This window comes from Lepidothrix coronata, unplaced genomic scaffold, assembly GCF_001604755.1.
Source record: "Lepidothrix coronata isolate B3197 unplaced genomic scaffold, Lepidothrix_coronata-1.0 Scaffold75, whole genome shotgun sequence".
Taxonomy (NCBI): Eukaryota; Metazoa; Chordata; class Aves; order Passeriformes; family Pipridae; genus Lepidothrix; species Lepidothrix coronata.
Window position 1 is genome coordinate 5,702,437 of NW_016690255.1, and position 20,348 is coordinate 5,722,784.

The 20,348-nt window shown below is 43.0% G+C and overlaps 1 protein-coding gene across 5 annotated transcripts in view; it reads right to left on the minus strand.

Moving 5' to 3' along the window:
• Positions 1–18,638: 18,638 nt before the first annotated feature.
• Positions 18,639–20,348, minus strand: part of LDLRAD4 (low density lipoprotein receptor class A domain containing 4) — a 254,135-nt gene continuing 252,425 nt past the window's right edge. For all 5 annotated transcript variants that reach the window (XM_017819440.1, XM_017819439.1, XM_017819443.1 and 2 more), the window contains one exon: positions 18,639–20,306. In XM_017819440.1, the coding sequence (XP_017674929.1) occupies positions 19,764–20,306 (543 nt within the window). In that variant the 3' untranslated portion in view covers positions 18,639–19,763. The remainder of the gene's footprint in view (positions 20,307–20,348) is intronic.

A 20,348-nucleotide genomic window follows, 5' to 3' on the forward strand; every position in this document is an offset into this window, starting at 1 on the left:
ACTTAGTGTGACTCTGCATGGCTGGAGGGGCAGTGTGCCCAGGCTGTGCTGACAGGCACAGGAAGGGGGAACCTGGGGACAACACAGGATCTTCTCTTACTGGTGCCCAAGCCAGCAAAGTTGGCACACTTGTGGCAGCAGTGTCACTCGAGGTGGAGCAGCATCAGTGACTGTCTTCAGCAGCACAGAGGAGCAGGTGCCATGGCCTGGGAAAGCAAAACACTTCGGCTGCAGCACCTAGAGCTGGCACTGAGGCAGCCCACAAGGGACCCGAGCAAGGGAGTGCCCAGCAGAGTGCCAGGAGTCCTTGGTGAGGTGAAAAGCCCAGGTAGAAGCCCAGCAGCACCTTCCATTGCCCACAGGACCATTCAGTCAGTGCTGTCAGGGGTTGCCTTTTTCCCTGTCAGCTCAGCATCCTCAAGGCTGTCCTTTTACCTGTCCTTCAGGCCCTAGAGGGGTGGGTGGGGGTTGGGGTCCCTCCACCTCTGCAAAACTTCAACAGTCTGGTGAGACCAGGACTGAGGCATCTGTCACCTCATGTACAGCAGAGAAATAGCTGCTTTGGCAACTTACCACGCTTCTGTCTGCTCCCTGCCTCACATGTAACACTGCTGTAGAGCATCACCTGTTTACCTCTGCAATAGGTACATACATGAAGGCACTGAGTGCCTGCCAGAGCAGAAGCTGAAAACAAAGTCACAAGCCCAAGTAGAAGCTGAAGTAGTGCCCTGGAACAAACCTTACAGCCTGATAGTTGACAAAGTTGCAACCTGCGATGGGGCTCCACCTGAAAGTGGAACAGCACTCAAATGTAAGGCTAGAGTGAAAGTTACAACCCAAGAGAAGAGTATATGCTGTGATCAGAGCAGGGAACCAATGCCAAAACTGGGGCCCTAGGATGGAACTAGAGTAGATGTCAAGGTCTAAGCAGAGGCCAGATCTGAAATCACATGCCAAGATGGGGCTGGAACTGAAGTTGCAAACCAATGCAGAGCCGGAGCCTACACCACAACTCACTGTGTGGCTGGAGCCTAAGCTGTGGCTTAAGATGGCAAGAGACAAAAACCACAGCCCAAGCAATGACCAGAGCAGCTGAAGATGGGCCTAGAGTCAAAGTAACATCCCAACAGAGACTGGAACAAAAATCACGGCCTAGTATCAGGCCAAAGCAGCAGTTGCCACCTGAGGTAGTGTCAGAGCCAAAAAAATCATAAGCTATGATGGACTAGAACCAAAGCCATGGCCAGAGATGGGGGCCAGAGACTACACTGCTGCCTGTACAGCAGCCAGAGCAGCACTTGCTGCCTGAGCGTGGACCAGAGCCAAATTTGAGTTGGAGGCAAGTGGTGGCCCAAGGTAGGGCAGAAACTGAAGTCACAGACAATTACTGGGGCAGAGCCGAAATCATGACCAGAGATGCCACTGAGATGAAGAATAGACCAACGTGGGCCTAGAGCCAAAGTCACAACCTGCTATCCAACCCTAGCTAAAGTCACAAACCAAACAGACACTGGAGTGAAGTAGCAACCTGTTGTTAAGCCAGACCTGTCTCAAGCAGTGCCACTGATGCTGCATCTCAAGATGAGGTTGGAGTAGAACCCATAGCCCTATATGGGACTGCAGCTGAAGTCATGACCCAGATAGGGGCAGGAGCAGGGACCGGAGCTGAAGTCATGACCCAAAAACTGGTTCAGAGCCCAGGTCGTGGCCTCATGTTGGACAGAAGATGAAGATGTGGCTTGAAAATAGCCGCCACTGATTGCAATAAAACAGGGCTGAAATCACTGCCCAATAAGAGGTCAGAGACAAAGCTGCAGCCTGAAATGGGCTAAAGCAGAAGTCATGAACCAAGCAGGGATCAAAGCCAAAGTTGCAACCCAGTATTGAACCAGAGACAAAGATGTGGATCGTAAAGTAGCCAAAGTCACAATATGATATGAGATTGGAGCTGAAGTAGCAGCCAAGATAAGAGCTGCAATAGCCTCCCAAGCAAGGCCAGAGCCAAAGTTGTGATCAAATCACTGGCAAAGTATCTGGCCAATATCAGGCCAGAGCTTAAGTCACAGCCCAATACAGAGCCAGAAACAAAACTGCAATCAGATATCAGGTTGGAGCCAAAGCAGCAGCCTGAGATGGGAATGAAGCCAAATTTGTGGCCTGAGCAATAGATAGAGCCAAAGTTGTGGATGAAGATGTGGCTGGAGAAAAAGTCACAAGCCAAGATGGGGCCAGAGCCAAAGCCATGGCCTAAACAATAGCCTCCTGAGGAGGGGTCAGGCCCAGAGTCTGAACAGAGCCAAAGAAGAATGCAACGCAGCAGAGCAATGGCCAAAGCCAAAGTTTGGCCAACGATGGGGCTGAAGCCAAGTTTCAGTCCAAGATGGGGCTAAGCAAAAAATCTTGGCTGAATATTGAGCCAGAGCTACAGCAGCAGCCTGAGGTGGGCCAGAGCTGAAACTGCTGCCTGAGATGGGGCAGGAGATAAAGTCTCACTCCAGTATCTCTACAAAGCTGAGGTCAACAGCTCAATTTGGCACAAGTGCTGAAGTCACAGCCCAAGCAGGGGTCAGAGCCAAAGCTGCTGCCCAATATCAGGCCGGACCCAAAGTCACAGACCAAGACAAGGCAGAGCAGAGTTAAAGACCAATCAGGGGCAGAGTAGACATGGGAGCCTGAGCTGGAGCCAAAGTCACAGCCTAATATTAGGCTGGGGACAAGCTCATGACCCAAGATGGGACCAGAATCAAAGCTGTGGCTCAGGATGGGGGCTGGAGCTGTGATGATTGCTGAAGATGGGGTAGGAAACATGGTGGTGGCCCAAGATGGCTCCTGATCTTTACTCACAACCTGAACAGAGGTCAGACCTGAAGTCACAACCTGAAATGGGACCAGACGCAAGATCACAACCCAACCAGGAGCCAGAGCTGAAGTTACAGCCTGATATCAACTTGGAACTGAAGCTGTGGCCGAAGATAGGGCCAGAGCAGGAGCTGGAGCTGAACTTACAGCATGATATGCAGCCAGAGCCAAAGCTGAAGCCCAAGTACTGGCCTGAAACAGTCAGGAGCAAAAGCTGCAGACAAAGATGGAGCTGAGTGGAAACTGCAGCCCAATACTGGGCCAGAGCTGAATTTAAAACCTGAACAGGACACAGAGTCAAAATTGTGTCCTGAGATGGGATCAGAATCAAAGTCATAGCCTGACAGGGGGACGGTGCCAAAGTCATGGCCTGGCATCAAGCTAGAGCTGAAGTCTCTACCCAACATGAGCTGAAAGTTTGCCCTGAGTAGTGGCTGGAACTGAAGCAATAGCTGAAAATGGGGCCAGTCAAAATAATGTCCTGAACAAAGACCAGAACCAACCACAGCTGAAATTAACCACCAAGCTGAAGGTGCAGTTGAGCCTCCCGAGGTGGGCTGGAACCAAAGCCATGATCCAGTATCAGGCCAGAGCCACAATAGTGGCCCAAGATGGGGATGGAGCCAAAGGTGAAGCACATTATTTTGATTGTGTCCCCTTCAGGGCGTCAGCTTAGAGCATTGCACCACATTCATCCTTGTTCATCACTTACCATCAGCGACAATAATAATTAGGGAATTGTAAGTATCCCCTGGCAATTAGCTGCTGTTTTTATGATCTTCTTAAGTAGAAAGGATATACCTTGATTTCATAAGCCTGCAGGGCAACATATAGTGTTAAGTTTGTGCTTGAGTTTGATGAATTGATTGGACAATCGCAGAGGAGGGAACACAGGGGACGATACTCAGGCTTGTTTAGGAATGAAAAAAAAAAAACAAACCCAAACAAAAAATCCAGATAATACAATAGGGGAAGAGTTTCATAAAGAGACATAATTAAAGAAAGATTTTTAGCTGCTTCTGGGTCTGACCGAGTGGCCAGAAAGAGACTAAACTGCAAGCAGAGGAGACCCTAGCTCTGTTAAATTCTCCAGCATTGTTTTAAAAAAGTTTTCTTAAGCTCGTGGTTTTGTTTTTAAGGTACTGTAAAAAGAAATCAGTCAGCAAATCTGCTGCTTTTTCTGTGCAGAATTGGTATAACTGAAACTGCTCTGTGCTTTGGAGGTGCAAGACAGGAGACATCCTCGTGACATGAGTCATGAGCTCCTCTGAGCTCAGGGAGCACTTGCTGCTCATTGACATGGCAGCAAGTGCAGCTCTCTCTGCCCAAGGGTAAGAGTGGTTGTGACAATGCCCATCTCTGGAGGTGGAGCCCCACTTCTCTAAATCTTGTCCACCGCCATAAAGAACAGTCCAATATAGGAAAACAAAGGTTCAGGCAATCCCCTGTGTCCCAGTGCTCTGAGAAGGTAGCGCTGATGAGCTCATGGAGATAACAATGGGTGATGCTGGCAAGATCTCTTTTGTAACCTTTGGGCTCCAGCATTCCCTAGGATGGAACAGGATGCTCAGGGAAGTGGTTGATTCACCATGCCCGGAGGTATTATTTAAGTGATGTGTAGATGTGGCACATAGAGACATAGTTGAGTGGCGGACAGGGCAGTGTTAATAGTTGGATTTGATGATCTTAGAGGTCTTTTCCAAACCAAACAATTCTACGATTCTATGATTCTAGGAGTAACTCATGAACTGTGCATTGATATTACTGTGTTAGGTGGCTGGAGTAGCTGAACTACTACTGTTTGACTAGACTGCTGCCAAACGCTGTTTTGATAACGTTGGTTCTCCAAGGGGGTAAATCCAAGTTTAGCATACTTAGCACTAGATTACATTTGCCATGGCTTCCTAACATGTACAGTGCAGTATGGTCTCAAAATGCTTGAACATGCTACAGTTTTTGAGTCAACTCCATTGTCAGTCTGACTCATTATAGTATCAAATAGTCTGTGTACTCATTACTTTAATCTCATGCTGAATCAAGGATCTTATATACTCTTGCAATCAGACTAAAGTCATAAAACTGACGCAGTTCCACTTGAGATGCTGTGCTTGAATCCATCTGGAATGCAGTAATGTGAATCAAAACTGTACTGCTGGGTGAGTAGTGGAACAGATCCAGCACCAGGGTGTCTGGGCAACCTCTGTGACCTAAAGCAGGCATGGAGAGACAGTACAGGCTCTTTGCAAACTCCGCCTTGACCTGGCCCTCGTGCTTACTGGTGACCTCCCATTTGGGATCTCAAAGCAGATGGAGGCAAAATGCAGATCTACTACTAGGTTCTAAATACACAAGCTGCAAGTTTACCACGTAGGGTTTTTTTATTATTTCATAGGGATTTGTCCATAAATGCCAAAAGAGTTGCCAGAGAGCTTGTAAGGACATGGATCTGAGAGAACATGAGAGAAGTTAGAGATGAGAAGTGATGCTTCACTGGCCCTTCAGGCTTAATAGACTCTGCAGTAAGTGGCACCAAGTACCCTCAGCTGGCACTGACAAGCACCTCCCACCAGCGCATTTGTACCAACAGTGCTGTTCTTTATCCAGGCACTCTGAGTGCCGGCTTGGAGCACCTTTCCCCCCAAAAGCAGGTGCCTGCACACAGCTGTGGCCTTCAGCCCTAATGTGGCAGCTGTGTTTTAATGCAGGAGAAGACACTTTGGATGAATTTTAGTGAAGGAAGGGAAATTTCTCAGCCTTGACTGACTAATGACTAGTGATTCAGTTCAACAAAGATCTGCATTTAATTTTTATCCTGGATCAGATTAGAAAAGCCATGAAAATAAAGATAACACAGTATAATTTTATACAAGGAGTACTCAAAGTTCTGCCTGATGTCACTAAAACTATACTTTCTATTGCTGGATTGTTGCGCACTAATCCTCTATTTAAGTGATTTGCACACCTCTGCACAGAATATACCCACATACAGCCAATTTCCTTAAAAAAAAAAAAAAAAAAGTCAAACTGTCAGTGCACAAGCAACACTCAAACTACAGCTGCATGATTTACTCTCCAGTACAGTTTTACTGCAGACAGGCACTTTACTTCTCCTGTGCTACTGTCAGATTGCGATTTTAGCATACCTGATACCATTTTCCTGACAGAGCACAATTTTACAGTGAAGTGCCTGGAGCCAGCATGCATATTATCTTATCTAAAGGTATAATATCAGCAGAATATACAGCATAATTGTAAAAGGTGAGTGGGCTTGCACGTTGAGTAGTTAATATAGTTATCACTCAGTCACAGGGCTTTTAATGTTTGCCAATGCACCTCTTGCTGAAAGGCTGTGACACCCAATACTGCACCAGTGACTTCCCAAAACAAACAGTCAAAGTTGCTATCAGCACTTTGATCTGCAGAAGTGGGGCCAAAGGAACCAGACCGACTTTGTAGTCTGTCAGTCAAGCCTTACCTGTTAGGCTTTTCCTGACAAAATATTAGTGGAAGTTACCAGCTCATCAGCTTTTTCCCTGAGAGCTACAAAGTTTGCAGCTGTAAGCAAATTTTATAGCACTTACAGTACTAACCCCATTGTCAGGAAAAAACTAGCTCCTATACATTTTGCTGTTGCAATAAACCCTGCTGAATGGCTATGCAAGCACATTCGTGCTTTTAATCTGACTTATATGTCTTCTTCACCAAGTAAAGTCAACTAGGGCAAACTTGAGTCAGCTTATGAAATAGTCACAGCATTGTAACACAATTACATGCGTATGCATATGCACAGGGACATGTAAAGCAGGAACATTCTCACTGCTTTGAGAGGAAAATGACTTTTTTTTCTTTTCCCCTAAGAGTTCTTGCTGCCCAGGGTTAAATGTAGGTCAAGCTGTCTGAGCCCATGTCTGTGGCACACAGAGAGAGCAGGATTAAACTGGAATTTTCCACTCAACTCGACTGTCAATCGCTCTAATGTCTGCAAATGTTAAATTAATCTGGAATGATCTGGTGCTGGCATTGATGAGAGCTCCTGGGGCTCAAGGGTGGCATTTTGGCCTCCATGAAAAAGGTGCCCTCTTTCTCTGGACAAGCGGTGGCTATGTCTTAGCTGCTTGCTCAAAGCCCTGCAACTATCAGCCAAACACAGAAAAACAGCTCTGTATGAGGCAGGTGTATGTGCATGGTAGAAGTGAGCAGAGGGAAACTGCACCTCACAGGTGGAGGAGGGACTGAGAACACTGGTGATGGAAAGGGTATTCCTAGTATCCCCATAGGCTGCACTGAGATCTGGCACGTACTTCTCAATTTGTGTTTCCTCATCTTTAAAATAGTTTAGCACCTTTCTGCTGCTGTTCTGCAACACACTTCATAGTGGAAACCATTACAGGATACAAAATACTTTACTGTAAGCATCTCCTGGCTTACACATTAGTACCTTTGCTAGGGAGAGCCAGCCTTCAACATGCTCCCCTCTAGCCATGGTAGCACATCCACTGACATCCCAATAAAGCTGCCTCCAGCTTAGCACGTGGCAGTTATCACTGGGACGGATCATGCAGTCCTGCCAACTTAAATAATGTATTAAAGGCAACTTGGAACACCTAAGGCAAGCAGAAATTTGCAGTTAAATAGTAGCAAATACAGCATTTGGTTTCTCCCTTATGTTTTGGAACATTATGGGGACAAGCAGTGTTACTGACTATACAGGACACTGAGAAACTCAGCTCATCAATTTTACCACATGCAAAGAATTCAGTATTTCAGCTCTAATCCCCACTCTCAGGCTCTCAGGAGCAATCATTTGGCAGTCAGTCTGGAAAAAAAAATTTTGAAAACAAGCAAAAAAAAATCATCCAAGTTTTTTTCTTAGTCAATGCTAGACTTCTGCAAAAGCAGCACAATGCAAACTGTACAAAAGCAGGGCATCACTGCAGCAGAAACGAGCTATAAGAGCAGGGTTCAGTAGTAAGGGTTTTAAAATGTGCATTTTAATTAGAACTCATTTAAAGCACAACCGATCAAAACAGTGATAATGAGAGAAGCCTAATTAATTTTTGCCTAAGTAACGAAGTCTCATTACAGAGGGGTCTTTGGAAGAAAAGGGTTTGGGATGTTAAAAACAGGGTGTTTGTAATGAGACGCAATACTGCTGGGAGCCTGGAAGCCAGACCTAGAGGTTTCACAGGACTGTAGCAGCCACTATATTAATCTTTTAGCAGAAAAAAGTAACCCTACTGAGATGAGACATCCCATTTATAACTGAGCTCTGAGTTGCAACCATTGGCAGAGATATTAAAACACAATCAAACAGAATGGCATATTATAAACCAAATATAAATACAATTAAAACCAGATTAAGTAAAAGATCAAAGCAGGCTCAAAAAATGCAGTTTCCAAGGAGTTCAAGGTTCAGACAGTAGAGGAGGAGCAGAAGCTTAGAGATTTGGGCACTTCTAAGGACTAAGGAACTAACAATTTTCTAAATACTAAAGAATTAAAATGCTGTAGATTGAGGTGAACAAACTCAGGGTGGTTATATGAAAGAAAATGGTTACTTTTGAACTAAAAATAAGTATTGTAACATTTAAAGAACTAAGGCGTTTGAAAAGAACAGCAGGATGGAGAACACCCCACCCCCCACCCCGGTTCCTGAGTGTATTAGAAAGGCTGCTCCATAGCAGGGTATCAGAAGTGGGCTGAGACATGGCTCCCACAGCAGACCTCTTCCTGGAAAAGAACTGCAAGAAAGCTCCAGGTCTGAAGTACTCCCACACAGCATCGCATCTCAGCAACAGAGACATCAAACTCCAGCAAGCACAGGTATAAAACAAGATAATTATTTCATTAATAATCATGCTAAATAAAGCATCACTTTACACTTATTAACAGAAATTACCTGCTCTTTCCCAATTTTGTTAGGCTTTATTATGGCAAAGTGACAGGCACCAGCCAGGGATAATTTGATCTACCTTGCAAAGATCTGTATTACCAAAGACAAGTTTTTGGGTGTTTCATAGGACCCTTTCATCTAGTTTCTTACTAACTGTATCATCCCTCTCTTCCTCCCATTACTGGACCACAACTGGTCTTGCTTTAAGCACTGGCCAAAGCATGCCCCAGGTTTCTTAAACCAGGCTGTAAATCCCCGTCCCACAAACCATATTTTGCATCTTCATTTCTTAATAAATTTTTGCAACTCAAATGATTTGGAGCCACCATTTATCCCCCAGCTGGTCAGTCAGCACTGCTGTGCCAGAGGCAGCCACCAACAGCCAGGGCTTTAAATGACATTGAGGTGGAATTGTTATCTTAAAGGAACTGAAATCACGAGTGGCTTAGATTAAGTGGCTAGACTTAAGCACAACAGGTAACAGGCTGTCTCCTGCTACAGCCCATCCTATGGCAGAGAGGTAGGGCAGAAATGCCTGAAATCATGCCAGCATTAATCACCAAAGGTTGAAAGGCAGAACACTGATACAAAACCTTTACCAGGCATCCATTTCCCAGGGCTCTCACATATGCTTCAAGGATTGAGTCCACCCTCTGATTCCTTAATTATTAGCTACCTGGTTGCCAGCAGCAAACCAGCAAGGGAAAAAGACAAGGACTAATTTTACAGAAGGCCACTCTAGTGTTTCAACCTTTTTGTTTTTTCACTTCAAAGAGAAAATAAATTCAACAGGAGACAAATGCATTTAATAATTTTTAATAATTTTGTGCCATGGTTTAACCACAGCATATTAAGAACAAGCATAAAATCTGTATTTAAAACTAACAACAGCACTTAGAGCAACATCTTCCTTTAAAAGTATTGCAATGAACAGACCTTAGGTCTAAAAACTAGGACATCACCATTTGCTCAATTAAAAAGAGTCAGATACACAACAGTTGAAATCTTTTCCTGTATATAACTGGGAGTTACAGTGGAAAATAAGCAACAAATTAATTGTGTTAAACAGAAAATAAAATTAAAAAAAAAATAAAACCAAAGCAAGCTAGATTTGTCATAGCATCACATGAACAGCTATTGAGAAATTCCAACACAGTTGTAAAAAGACTTACTGTTTTTAACAGCTTTGTTTTTACAATAAAATTTAAAAGAAAGATTAAATATTTTTGATAGTGCTGTACATATTTCAGAATAGCTTGAAAGAAAATGGACAAAAATAAGAGATGTGTTGAAAATGTGATCTTGAAAGCCACAAGGTTGGAAATAGGAAAAAAAAAATCCATACAGCAATAAAGCATTTTACACTGTAAAATAACTAGCAAGAAACAACAAAGAAAGGGTAACACTCTAAAAACAGGCATCTGATGGTTAATTTTGAGTGTAACAGCCTGACTGATGTACATACCCTCATGAAATGCTCTGAGCACAGCAGCATTGGGCAGTTGATAGTTATACAAAGATAAAACCCCTATCAACGCTTATGTAGTCTTTATACTATAAGTAGAAAAGCTTTGTTAAAGAATATTAAAGTGACTTTTAAAAATTATTATTATTATTTTTTGCTGTCCATGTCCATGATGCCTGAGGCTCTCTTAACTTCTGCTTATAGTTCTTTTAAAATCTTGGCTGCCTGCTGTGCTTTGTGGTAAAAGGAAAAGCGTGAACACAGCTGTGAATACACTTAATAGATAGTCTGCTCTTTCCACTGCAGCTTCAAAGCAAATTAGTGCCTCTAAAAGGAGACATGCTCATGTTTGGTCCACTCAATATGCAAGTTTTGTTACGATAAATCCTACACTAGATTCCTCCAGCAGGAGGTTTGCTCTGTACAGTCTTCCTAGTCAAGGCCAGGGGTTTTTTATTTGTTTTTCCTCCTTCATGCACAGAAGTGGTACTGCAGTGCAAACAGAAACGTGAAGGTGGTCAGGCAAGGCATACTTCCAAAACAATTACTCCATGCCCTGACAAACAATAAATGAATTAACAAGTGACAATCATAAAATATGCATATTTACCTATGGTACATGCTTACTGACAGAACAGCTCAGCACACAGAGGGGTGGATACAAGCTACCTGTAAGAGCTCGATGATGCAGAACTGGCCATAAAAAAATTCAGACACTTCTTTAAAAAAAAAAAACAAAAAACAAACCCAAAACAACCATGATCAACATTCAGATACAGGACTCCTGTGACGGCTTTTAAAAAGATATTTACAGACAAAGGTGTAGCTGATGTTTCAGGTTGACAGGGAAGCAGTGAAGGATTGTGCTCCAAGGCACCATCCTCCAGCATGATGGACTGGACTGAAAGCCCACTCAAACCAGAGGAAGCCTCACTACTGACTTCATAGGGCCCAGGTAGGACCTCCTGAGTTTTAGCACAGCGTCTAGCTAGTCATCTGAAAAACCAAACAAAAACAGCATCTCAAACGTAACCCCACACGCTGCTACCTTATGTCTGTGGTTAAAGCCTGACAAGTATAAAAAAGCTACCTACAGACATGAGTATCTATGAAAGATTAGTCAGTATCCATCTGTGAGAGGACTAGTCTGTCTCGGACCGATAAACTTTTATATCAACTACTGTCCTGGGGTAGTTAGAACAAACAGTTTAGAAAAATAAGTACAGCATCTGCAAGTCTCTACACTAGAACTTCATGTTGAGTTTTCCTGAGGTATTTGCTTTACTGAAGAGTGTGAGGGGACACAGGGATGGACAGCCAAACGCAGGGAGATGCCAGGGGAGAACCAAATTGCCAAGGGAGCCTGGCAGAAAGCTAAAGTGTTAAATTGCTTTCCACACCACTTCCTGGGTTGGGTTTGAACAGGTCTAAGCATTTCTCTGTAATCTTAAATATGAAACTGGGATAAGCCATTGCTGTCAGAGGCCAACACAGCAGCAGAGCTGCCAACTCAAAAGCTCACACTCAAACCCTGCATTCAGCTCGCTACCGACTGTGGCTGTTCTCGTCCACCCTTAAGGCTCACACCCTGCAACAGCACAATTCACAGCTACACACCAAGCCTGAAGACAGTCTGTAGTGGCAGGATCACACACCAGTCATGGGCAAAGAGCAAGGGCTGGCTGTTGTCACAGAACTCTCATTGGCCTATTTTTGATTTTGCAGGGATGGTTTGGGTCAGTTCCCACTTGTATGAGTTTCACTTCAAATCTAAGATGTGGATAAAAAGATTTGAAAGGTTTTAGTCCATTTCTAAGTTAAAAACCAAAATAAAAAAAAAAGGTAATCATGGATAGTAATAAATAACATGTCTGCTGGAAAAATAGTTACTAATACTGATCCAACTCAGCAATAGCAAGGCAAGAACCAATACAAGAAGCATCTAGTTGCAAGGTTAAAGCTGTGGAGGTTTTGTTTGTTTTGTGTTTTTTCCTTTTTTTCTTTAAAGTGACACATTTAAAAAAAAAAAGGAACAAATCTTCACAGCAAAGATGCATCAAACAACCAATCACTATACACACGCTAGTCAAAAAGGATTTGTTCAATCTTTTTCCCTTATGATATTATATTGATATTTAATAGGAAAATAAAATACATAGACTTTTTGTCATTTGTATGCATTCATTTGCAGATTTTATACAAAAAAAAAGGACCAAGCACAGAAGCTGGCATTCACAAAGTTTATGCCATTTTTGTGTTAAAATTGGTATAATCTATACATTATTTTACAGTATTAACAACATCTATTTGTTTTTGTATGTTTGTTTGTTCTACCCATTGGGTAGGATATGTGCATAATATATTCAAGTTATACACAGCACCATACAAAGAAAAAAAAAAAACAAACCAGAAAAAAGACAGACAACTGAAAAAGCACCATTTTAAGTGAGGCACAACAAAGGTGGGAGCGTAAGGCCTGATCCAAAGCCCCCTGACGCTGTCGTCTTCCTACCAACTTCAGTCAGCTTTGGATCAGGCCCTCTCAAGTGCAAGGGGATTCCTATCTGCTCAGACCTGAACATGAGGCACCTTAGTTGCTTACAAACTACAGACATGCAAACCTCCTCAAAATTATATCTAATAAGGACATATATAATTTATTAACAAACCTACCACAGCAGACAGACAAGCACAAACCAAGGAGAAAAGGGAAGAAGAGAGACAGCTTCGTCACCCACGAGATCCTACACACATCAGGTTGTTTCAGAAAGCTCACACACCAAACCACTTAAAACAGCAGCAGCAGCAATATAGCAAAGAAGTGACAGCGTCACCTCTGGCAGTCAGAGCACACAGCTGTCAGAGGAAAGGGGAAGTATTTCTAGGTTACAGTTTTGCTTTTTTTATTGTTAACCAACATAAAAAGGTAAGCTCTTTTATAGCAGGAAAGCAATGCTAGCAATACCCAGGTTGCTTGTGTTCAGTCTACAAATGGAAGAGACATCAGCAAGGCAGAAGGAAGAGCCAAGAGTTTGCAACGTTTCTCAATACAAAATCATCCTTGATATTCCCTTTCAAGCAGCCTTGAAATATCTTTGATGCCAGTGGTTGTGATTTCAAGGAACAACCAGTAGGCTCCTCCACTGTGTGTCTGTGGTACTTACTAGTGTGGCAAAGCATTTCATCAAAACACCTACAGCTACAGTTTGTTGGGAAGAAGCAATGCAGGTCTGATGTTAGTTTTGGAGGATGAACTCAGTGGCGCAGCTTCTGTTAATTCCCCAGAGCTGTACCAAGAACATTACTCTTTTTTTGCTGGTGCAAGAGTGCCCAGTGGGGCTTTTGCCAGCACAACAATGTCAATCAGAGGTGGGTCAAAAGGTAATTTACACCCCTGATTACTGAGCACAGGCTGGCAAACAATATATTAAGTATAAAAAAAATAAATCTTACCAACCAATATTTTCAGTCGACACAGTCTCAAAACTTGAATTTCCCAACAAAACATGTGGAACAGTCTTCAGACAGGAAAACTCTCTAAGTTCAACACACCCTCACAAGTGACTTCTCCATGCTCTAAAAGGCCTCAACAGGTCTCGGAGAACTCAGTAAGAGTCTCTCTTTCCAGGGATTGAAATGATTGATACATTTGGGGCTAGTTTAGGAGAAAAGCTGTAATTGCACTGGTTGGCAAGCAGGCCACACAGTGCAGGAAAAGACCAGATATGTGTAATTAAACTATGTGCAACAGCCTTTATCTAAAAAACAAACATGTAATCAAAAGATAACCTTCATCTGAACCCACTGTACAGAAGGATCACTCAGTTCTCAGCATCAGCTAGGTTTGAAAAAACATGCTTCTGAGATTTAGACTACATTAAGTACATTTCCTTCCTGTACATCAATACATGAGGTCTACATTAGCGTTATCACAAAGCACGAGGACTTTTTGAAGCTCACCCAAAAGCAAACAGCTGTTGGATGGAAGATGCACTAGAGCACCAGGTGACAGGCAAGAACTGGTGCAGCAGAAACTCTGCTACTCATAAAAACATAGGTCATGACATTTATAGGACTGAAAAGCAGATATTCTTCATGCTTCCAGCAGTTAGATAAATGACTTGTGGTCATTCCTGAGAGCACAATATATAGCCATAAGCACTTCTGGAAGGTGATTATGGAATAGCAACTAGTACAGAGATCATCAAGGGGACAAGTTTGCATGCAGATATGTATGTATACACACACATATGCATGGACATGATTTAATGATAACAACCAGAGAGAACTTGCGAATAATTCCAAATACTTTAAATACTTTCAAATGTGCCAGCAAGCCTATTATTTATCCTTGGGGAAAGTGAGGGGGGGGGAAAAGCAAAGAAAAATTTTGGAGCATATCTATTTTTAACAGCACGCTTTTTTCTTTGCATACAAAATCAGGTTACCTCAGTTACATGAACATTCAGGACTCGAGAGTCAGAAAAAGGTTAGCAGTCAATCTTCTCCAAACCATTCAAACATTTCTTACAGATCAGGGTGTCAGTTTTAAAATCCAGTAACTCACTACCTGGCAGGGTTAGAAACAACTGCCTCAGACAGCACTGTTTCAGACACCTACACATGGGACTCTCCAGCAGGACAAGGCTTTCTTCCCTATTGCAAAGAAAGTGCATTCTTTGATAAACGATTTCGCTCCTTACCCTTCCCTGCACCACATTCACAGAAGAAAAAACAAAATCTCAGTGACAGTTTTTAAAAAATGTCAGGTCTGCAATATGAACATTCAGAGATTTGGCATAAGAGAAGCAGCTTCCAACTGGGACAAACTGGTGGGAGAAGTGGGCAAGCAATAACAGAGAGCCAAATGAAACACAGCTTGACCCCATGGTTCCTGCAGATTCCACGACTGCAGGAATGCAAATATCTTCCTCAGTAGCCATCAAAAACTTGTACATGAGGCATGTGTTTGACTTTTCATACTTAAAAGGAAAAATCATACTGTAATAAAGTCCCATCAGACTGAGACTAGTGCAGAGTTCATCAGTGACAAGACCAGGAGTAACTTAAGTAGATCCTCCCTGACAAAAACATCCTACTATGCAAAGTACCATGAATTCTGCACATGCCACACACTGCAGGAAAGGGATCTGAACACTGCACTGTTGGCTGGGTACCACTTTTCACAACCCTCACTCACATCTTTTAAGCAGCATCACATACATACAGTCTGCTTTTACAGCACTGAGACAAACTCAACCACAACTGTGCTAAACATATATACAGAATTAGAGCTAAGTGCTGAGTGCTCCATTGGTAAACTGGGAGAGAAACCTTTTTGTTCTGTTGCTAAACCTCCTGCCTTTTCTAGCCCTGAAAGATCATATGAAAACACCAAAGATGGGGCATATTTAGCACCAAGAAGGGAGCCATGCCAAGCCACATAAGAGAAAAATTAACCTTTACAGTAGGATAGAGGTCACAACGCTTTATTTCATAAAAGCACATTTAAAAGAAAAAATAATCTTTTAACCTGAAAATTTCTAAAGTAGGGACATCATTGTACTGAATTTTGGGAACACGGTTTAGTGGGCAAAAGTCAGAAGGTGCAACCAGAATTCAGGCAAATATGATCCATCACACAGAAAACTCCACACACATATTATGTAGGTTTTGTGCATGAGACACATAAACCAAAACACCTGTATGGAGGTAAAATCTACACAATTAATACTACAATGTTTGCAGAAATCTTTATAATTTATACAAAGTTTCATTTGAGTGGCTCTGGAATACCCTCAATTAATTCTGGGTATTTTCAAAGGGCATCTTCCATAAATGCTTCATAGAATTACCCATCTTCAGAGCTCTCCAATTTCTAAGCCTGTAAAGATCAATGGTGCTATCTAATTCTGGTATTTCTTCTACCATTCTGTTCTGTTAGCAAGCGCAGATTCTCTCCCACTGCAACAGAAGAAATGATAGAAAAACAGACTGATCCAATGTTACATTATTGACAGTCCTCCTACTGGAGAGCGCCAATATTCATCAGAAAATAGCATATTTACTCCTATAATACAAGAGGCCCCAAAACAGAAGTAGCAGGTTGCAAGCTCACCTATAGCAAGTCAACAAGTGACTACACTTCCAGAGCTGAGGTATAGTGTCTGTACATTACAGCTGGAAAAGCAGAATACGACATTAAGCTATTAGAGAGTATTCAAAGGAGGGCCACAAGGATGGTGAAGGGTCTTAAGGGGAAGCCGTTTGAGGAGCAGCTGTTCAGCCTGGAGGAGACTGAGGGGAGACCTCATTGCAGTCTTCAGCATCCTCATGAGGGGATGCAGAGGGGCAGGCACTCTTCACTCTCGTGACCAGTGACAGGACCTGATGAAATGGCATGAAACTGAGTCAGGGGAGGTTTAGGTTGAATATCAAGGAAACGTTTTTCACCCAGAGGGTGGTTGGGCACTGGAAAGGGCTCCCCAGGGCAGTGGTCACAGCAACAAGCCTAACTGAGTTCAAGAAGCGTTTGGACACGCTCTCAGGCACATGGTGGGATTCTTGGGGTGCCCTGTGCAGGGCCAGGAGTTGGACTCGATGATCCTGATGGGTGTCCTTCCAACCCAGCACATTCTATGATTTTACAATGAGAATGATAAGTTGCAAAAGGAAATGTAACTATCAGGTAAGCAAATACTAAGTTATTTTTAAACTAATCTTTTCTACAGGAAACTGGAACAGGTTACATTTTTCATGCAAAGAAAAATTTTCTCAGCCAAGAAAAATTAAGAGACAGCATACTGGACAATGTTAATGGGAAGTGCATAAAACCACTGGCATGCAGAGATGGCAAAAGAGGGCAAAGGGCTATCTTCAAAGAAAGTACATTTCCAAGAGGTGACTTTGAAGGCAACTTCAAGGCTTGCTTTGCTGAGATTTGCACATGGGGAAAAGTTGGTACTCAACCAGCCCAAGCCCAGGGCCCCATCCAGGTGTGCTCTGCCATGACAACTGAGTTCCAGCTGTTTTCACCTGAAGGCTTCTTGGCTAAATAATCCTCATTTAGGCAACAGCACAGTATCTGTGTAGGCACACACATTCTCTGGCTTAAAGGCTCACTTATGAAGTGACAAAAGTCACTGAAGACCAAAACCAACATTTGCTGGTTTTGTCTTCTGTTCGGGTTTTTTTTTTGGTTGAATTATAAGAATTATGTTCATAGGTTGTTCGCAAAAATCTAATTTCACAGCTTTTATTCCCAGGAACCAGACATGATGAGAGCCCTAGCTGACTGACCGTCACCTAGTCATCTTCTAAACACCTGTCCTGTGGGTCTGAGTGGAAAATAAGTAAGTGAATCCCATCACATGATCTCTATCTCTCCCTTCAAATAATACATACATTAAAAGGCAGCTTTACTCTGCATTACCAGCATGACTCAGACCAAAATAACAATTAGAGAGACAAATGGGGCTGCATATTCAGTTACACAAACATTTTCTAAACTAGAATAAAATCAAATTATCTTATGAAGAAAACAAATCTACATTGAGGCCCATAAAACACACACACACACACAGACACACACACACACTGTTTTGGCATTAAAACTCTGCATAGATCAAAGATGCACTTCAGTTATCAGAGCCCCTGGTGTACAGAAGTCCTGCAGAAATTCAGCCTCCAGCCATGGGACCAGGGCACAGTACTCCTCCACTCCTCCCCAGTGCCCTCGGGGCACTCAGCAGCTGCTGCCCGAAACCAAGCACGAGGCTTAGGAAATTAGAAAAAAAGTGAAAGATTTTAAAGTGGAAAGGTCTATGACACATATACACCTATGTATTAGAAACTATTCAAGCTAAGACTCTAAAGATTCTTACTTTAAATCCATTTCCGAAATGCATTTTAAGTGCAATTTGTGCTTTTTCATGTGCTTGTGATGCCACTATCACCATTTGTCAACCACCTTCTGGCACTGTGTGTGCTTCCACATGGGAATAGCCAGTGGAGGAATACCCCAGACGCCACGATACAGGCAAGGTAACATTTTCCAACTACTCTTCAGACCAGTATAGCAAAACTAGGGCTTACAGACACTTGGTTAATATGTGAGTCATCTTTACCCACGAGCGCAGTCCTGCTGGCGTCAGACAGATGACACGCACGGAGAAGGGTTTCTGCAACAGGGCCCAGAGCAAACGAGTTTGCAGTGAGAATAACTGGCGCTCCCACGTCACTGCCAGGGATGCCACAGAAGCCGGCACCACTGCCATGGAGGCTCTCGGTGCTGCTGCAGAAATAGCACGGGGAGTTTTAGATACAAAGTCCCCCTTCACTTCAGCAGGATGGATTTCCAGGACTGAACTTCAGCATCTAAAAGGATGAAATGGAGAGCGAAAAGCACAACAGTCTCACGTATTTTAACAGCGTTGCAGGGGAAAAAAACCCACCCTGCATTTTCAAACAATTTATTGCATAATGTCATGATATGTAACTAAATACATTTCAGGCTACAGTGAGGACAAAAATCTCTAAAACAGTTAAGTACTGGCGATACTGCATTATGAAAAGGAATAGAATGGCAGCACTTAGTTAGAATCAATACAAATTAACACATCTGGGATTTTTTGTTTTGCCATTTACAAAACAAATAGTCTACACTGCAAAATAGCTAAACCTTAAGTGATGGAAAATGCTGGGATTTCATATTTGCCTTCTTCCATCCAAAAGTTTCCAAGACACTTCACTGATGCACTGTTATTTGAATGCAAATTATTGCAAAGACAACTGTCCCTGTATTTCTTGATTTGTAAAAGTCAAGAGATGTTAGGCTAAGTCCTGTCCCCATTTTCTAGCAAACCCAGGGATAGGGGGGGAAACTCCTCCAGATTACTTCTGGAGCTCTATCATTATTCCACAGGTGAAAAGACAACATATAGAAGAACTTCACATAAAACAGTTCCCTCATAATATATTTTTTTAAAACATTAAGATAGTGCAACCTTTTAAAACACATTTATCACAACACAAATTAATTCCTTGCATTCATCTAAGTTCTCAACTTTATACCTTGGCACACAGAACAGGAATTTTGTTTCATATTAAAAAAATCCACACCCTGGGAGAAAAAAAAAAAAAAAGCAAACTGGCCAATTCTTCCCCCATTTATCTAGCAAAACCACCTTCTTCCTTCCGCCATTCAGTGAGTATAAAACAGGCTGTACAAGCCTTCATTTCTGTGCTAAGTTAACTTCTAGAATTAAATAATTGAAATAGTTTATTTAAAAAAAAAATAATATATCCCCCCCTCCCCTGAAACACTGCTCATAGACAAACTGAATGGAAGTGTGTATTTCTTTCAATCTGCTTTGCATGCAATTCCCCTGAAAGGAATCAGAAACAAAGAACTGGTTTGCACGTTTGCTTTTACTAAGTTGTACCACGTGAAACGTAACAACATTGTGCACCGGAACATGGGAGTCTTCCTCCACCACCCTGCTGGGATCTCCTGTCTTCAGTTCAAATGCACCTGGGTGAGTAACTTTAGACCAGGTTTCCTGCTTTCCGGTCTTGGCCTTTGCTGGGGACTATTGTGCTCTCTGAATTGTTCTGCTGAAACTGAAGTCTGCTCCCCCTCTGCGAGGAAGGAGGCACGTTGCTGTGCTGGTGATGGAAAAAAGAGGAGCCTGGGTAATGCCCCATGACCTCGCTGTATGTCGGGGGTGGTCCTTCCATCCTTCCATTACTGCTATAGTTGGTTGCACTTATGCCCGAATTGCTGCTTGGTGGGCAGGGGCCCCCATTGTACATCGAGATGTCTATCAAATCGCTATCAAAAATGGTTCGGTTGGGTGGTGCCCTGACGGATTCCCGGTTGAGCTCCATCTGCTGTTCTGGGTCCCGGAGCTGCAGGGTGCATGGGCCTTGGTACGGCGGAGGCTCTTCCCCGTCAGAGAGGGAGATGGTTGGAGGGAGGTCAATCTCATGCTGCATGTAAGGGTAAGTGGGCTGGAAGCGACTGAAACGGTCCCGCTGCATAAAAGATGGGGTGGTAAACCTGTCCCTGGACCTTGGAGCATACATGATCTGAAACAGGAAGAGAGACACACGTGACTCCACCTCTGAGCA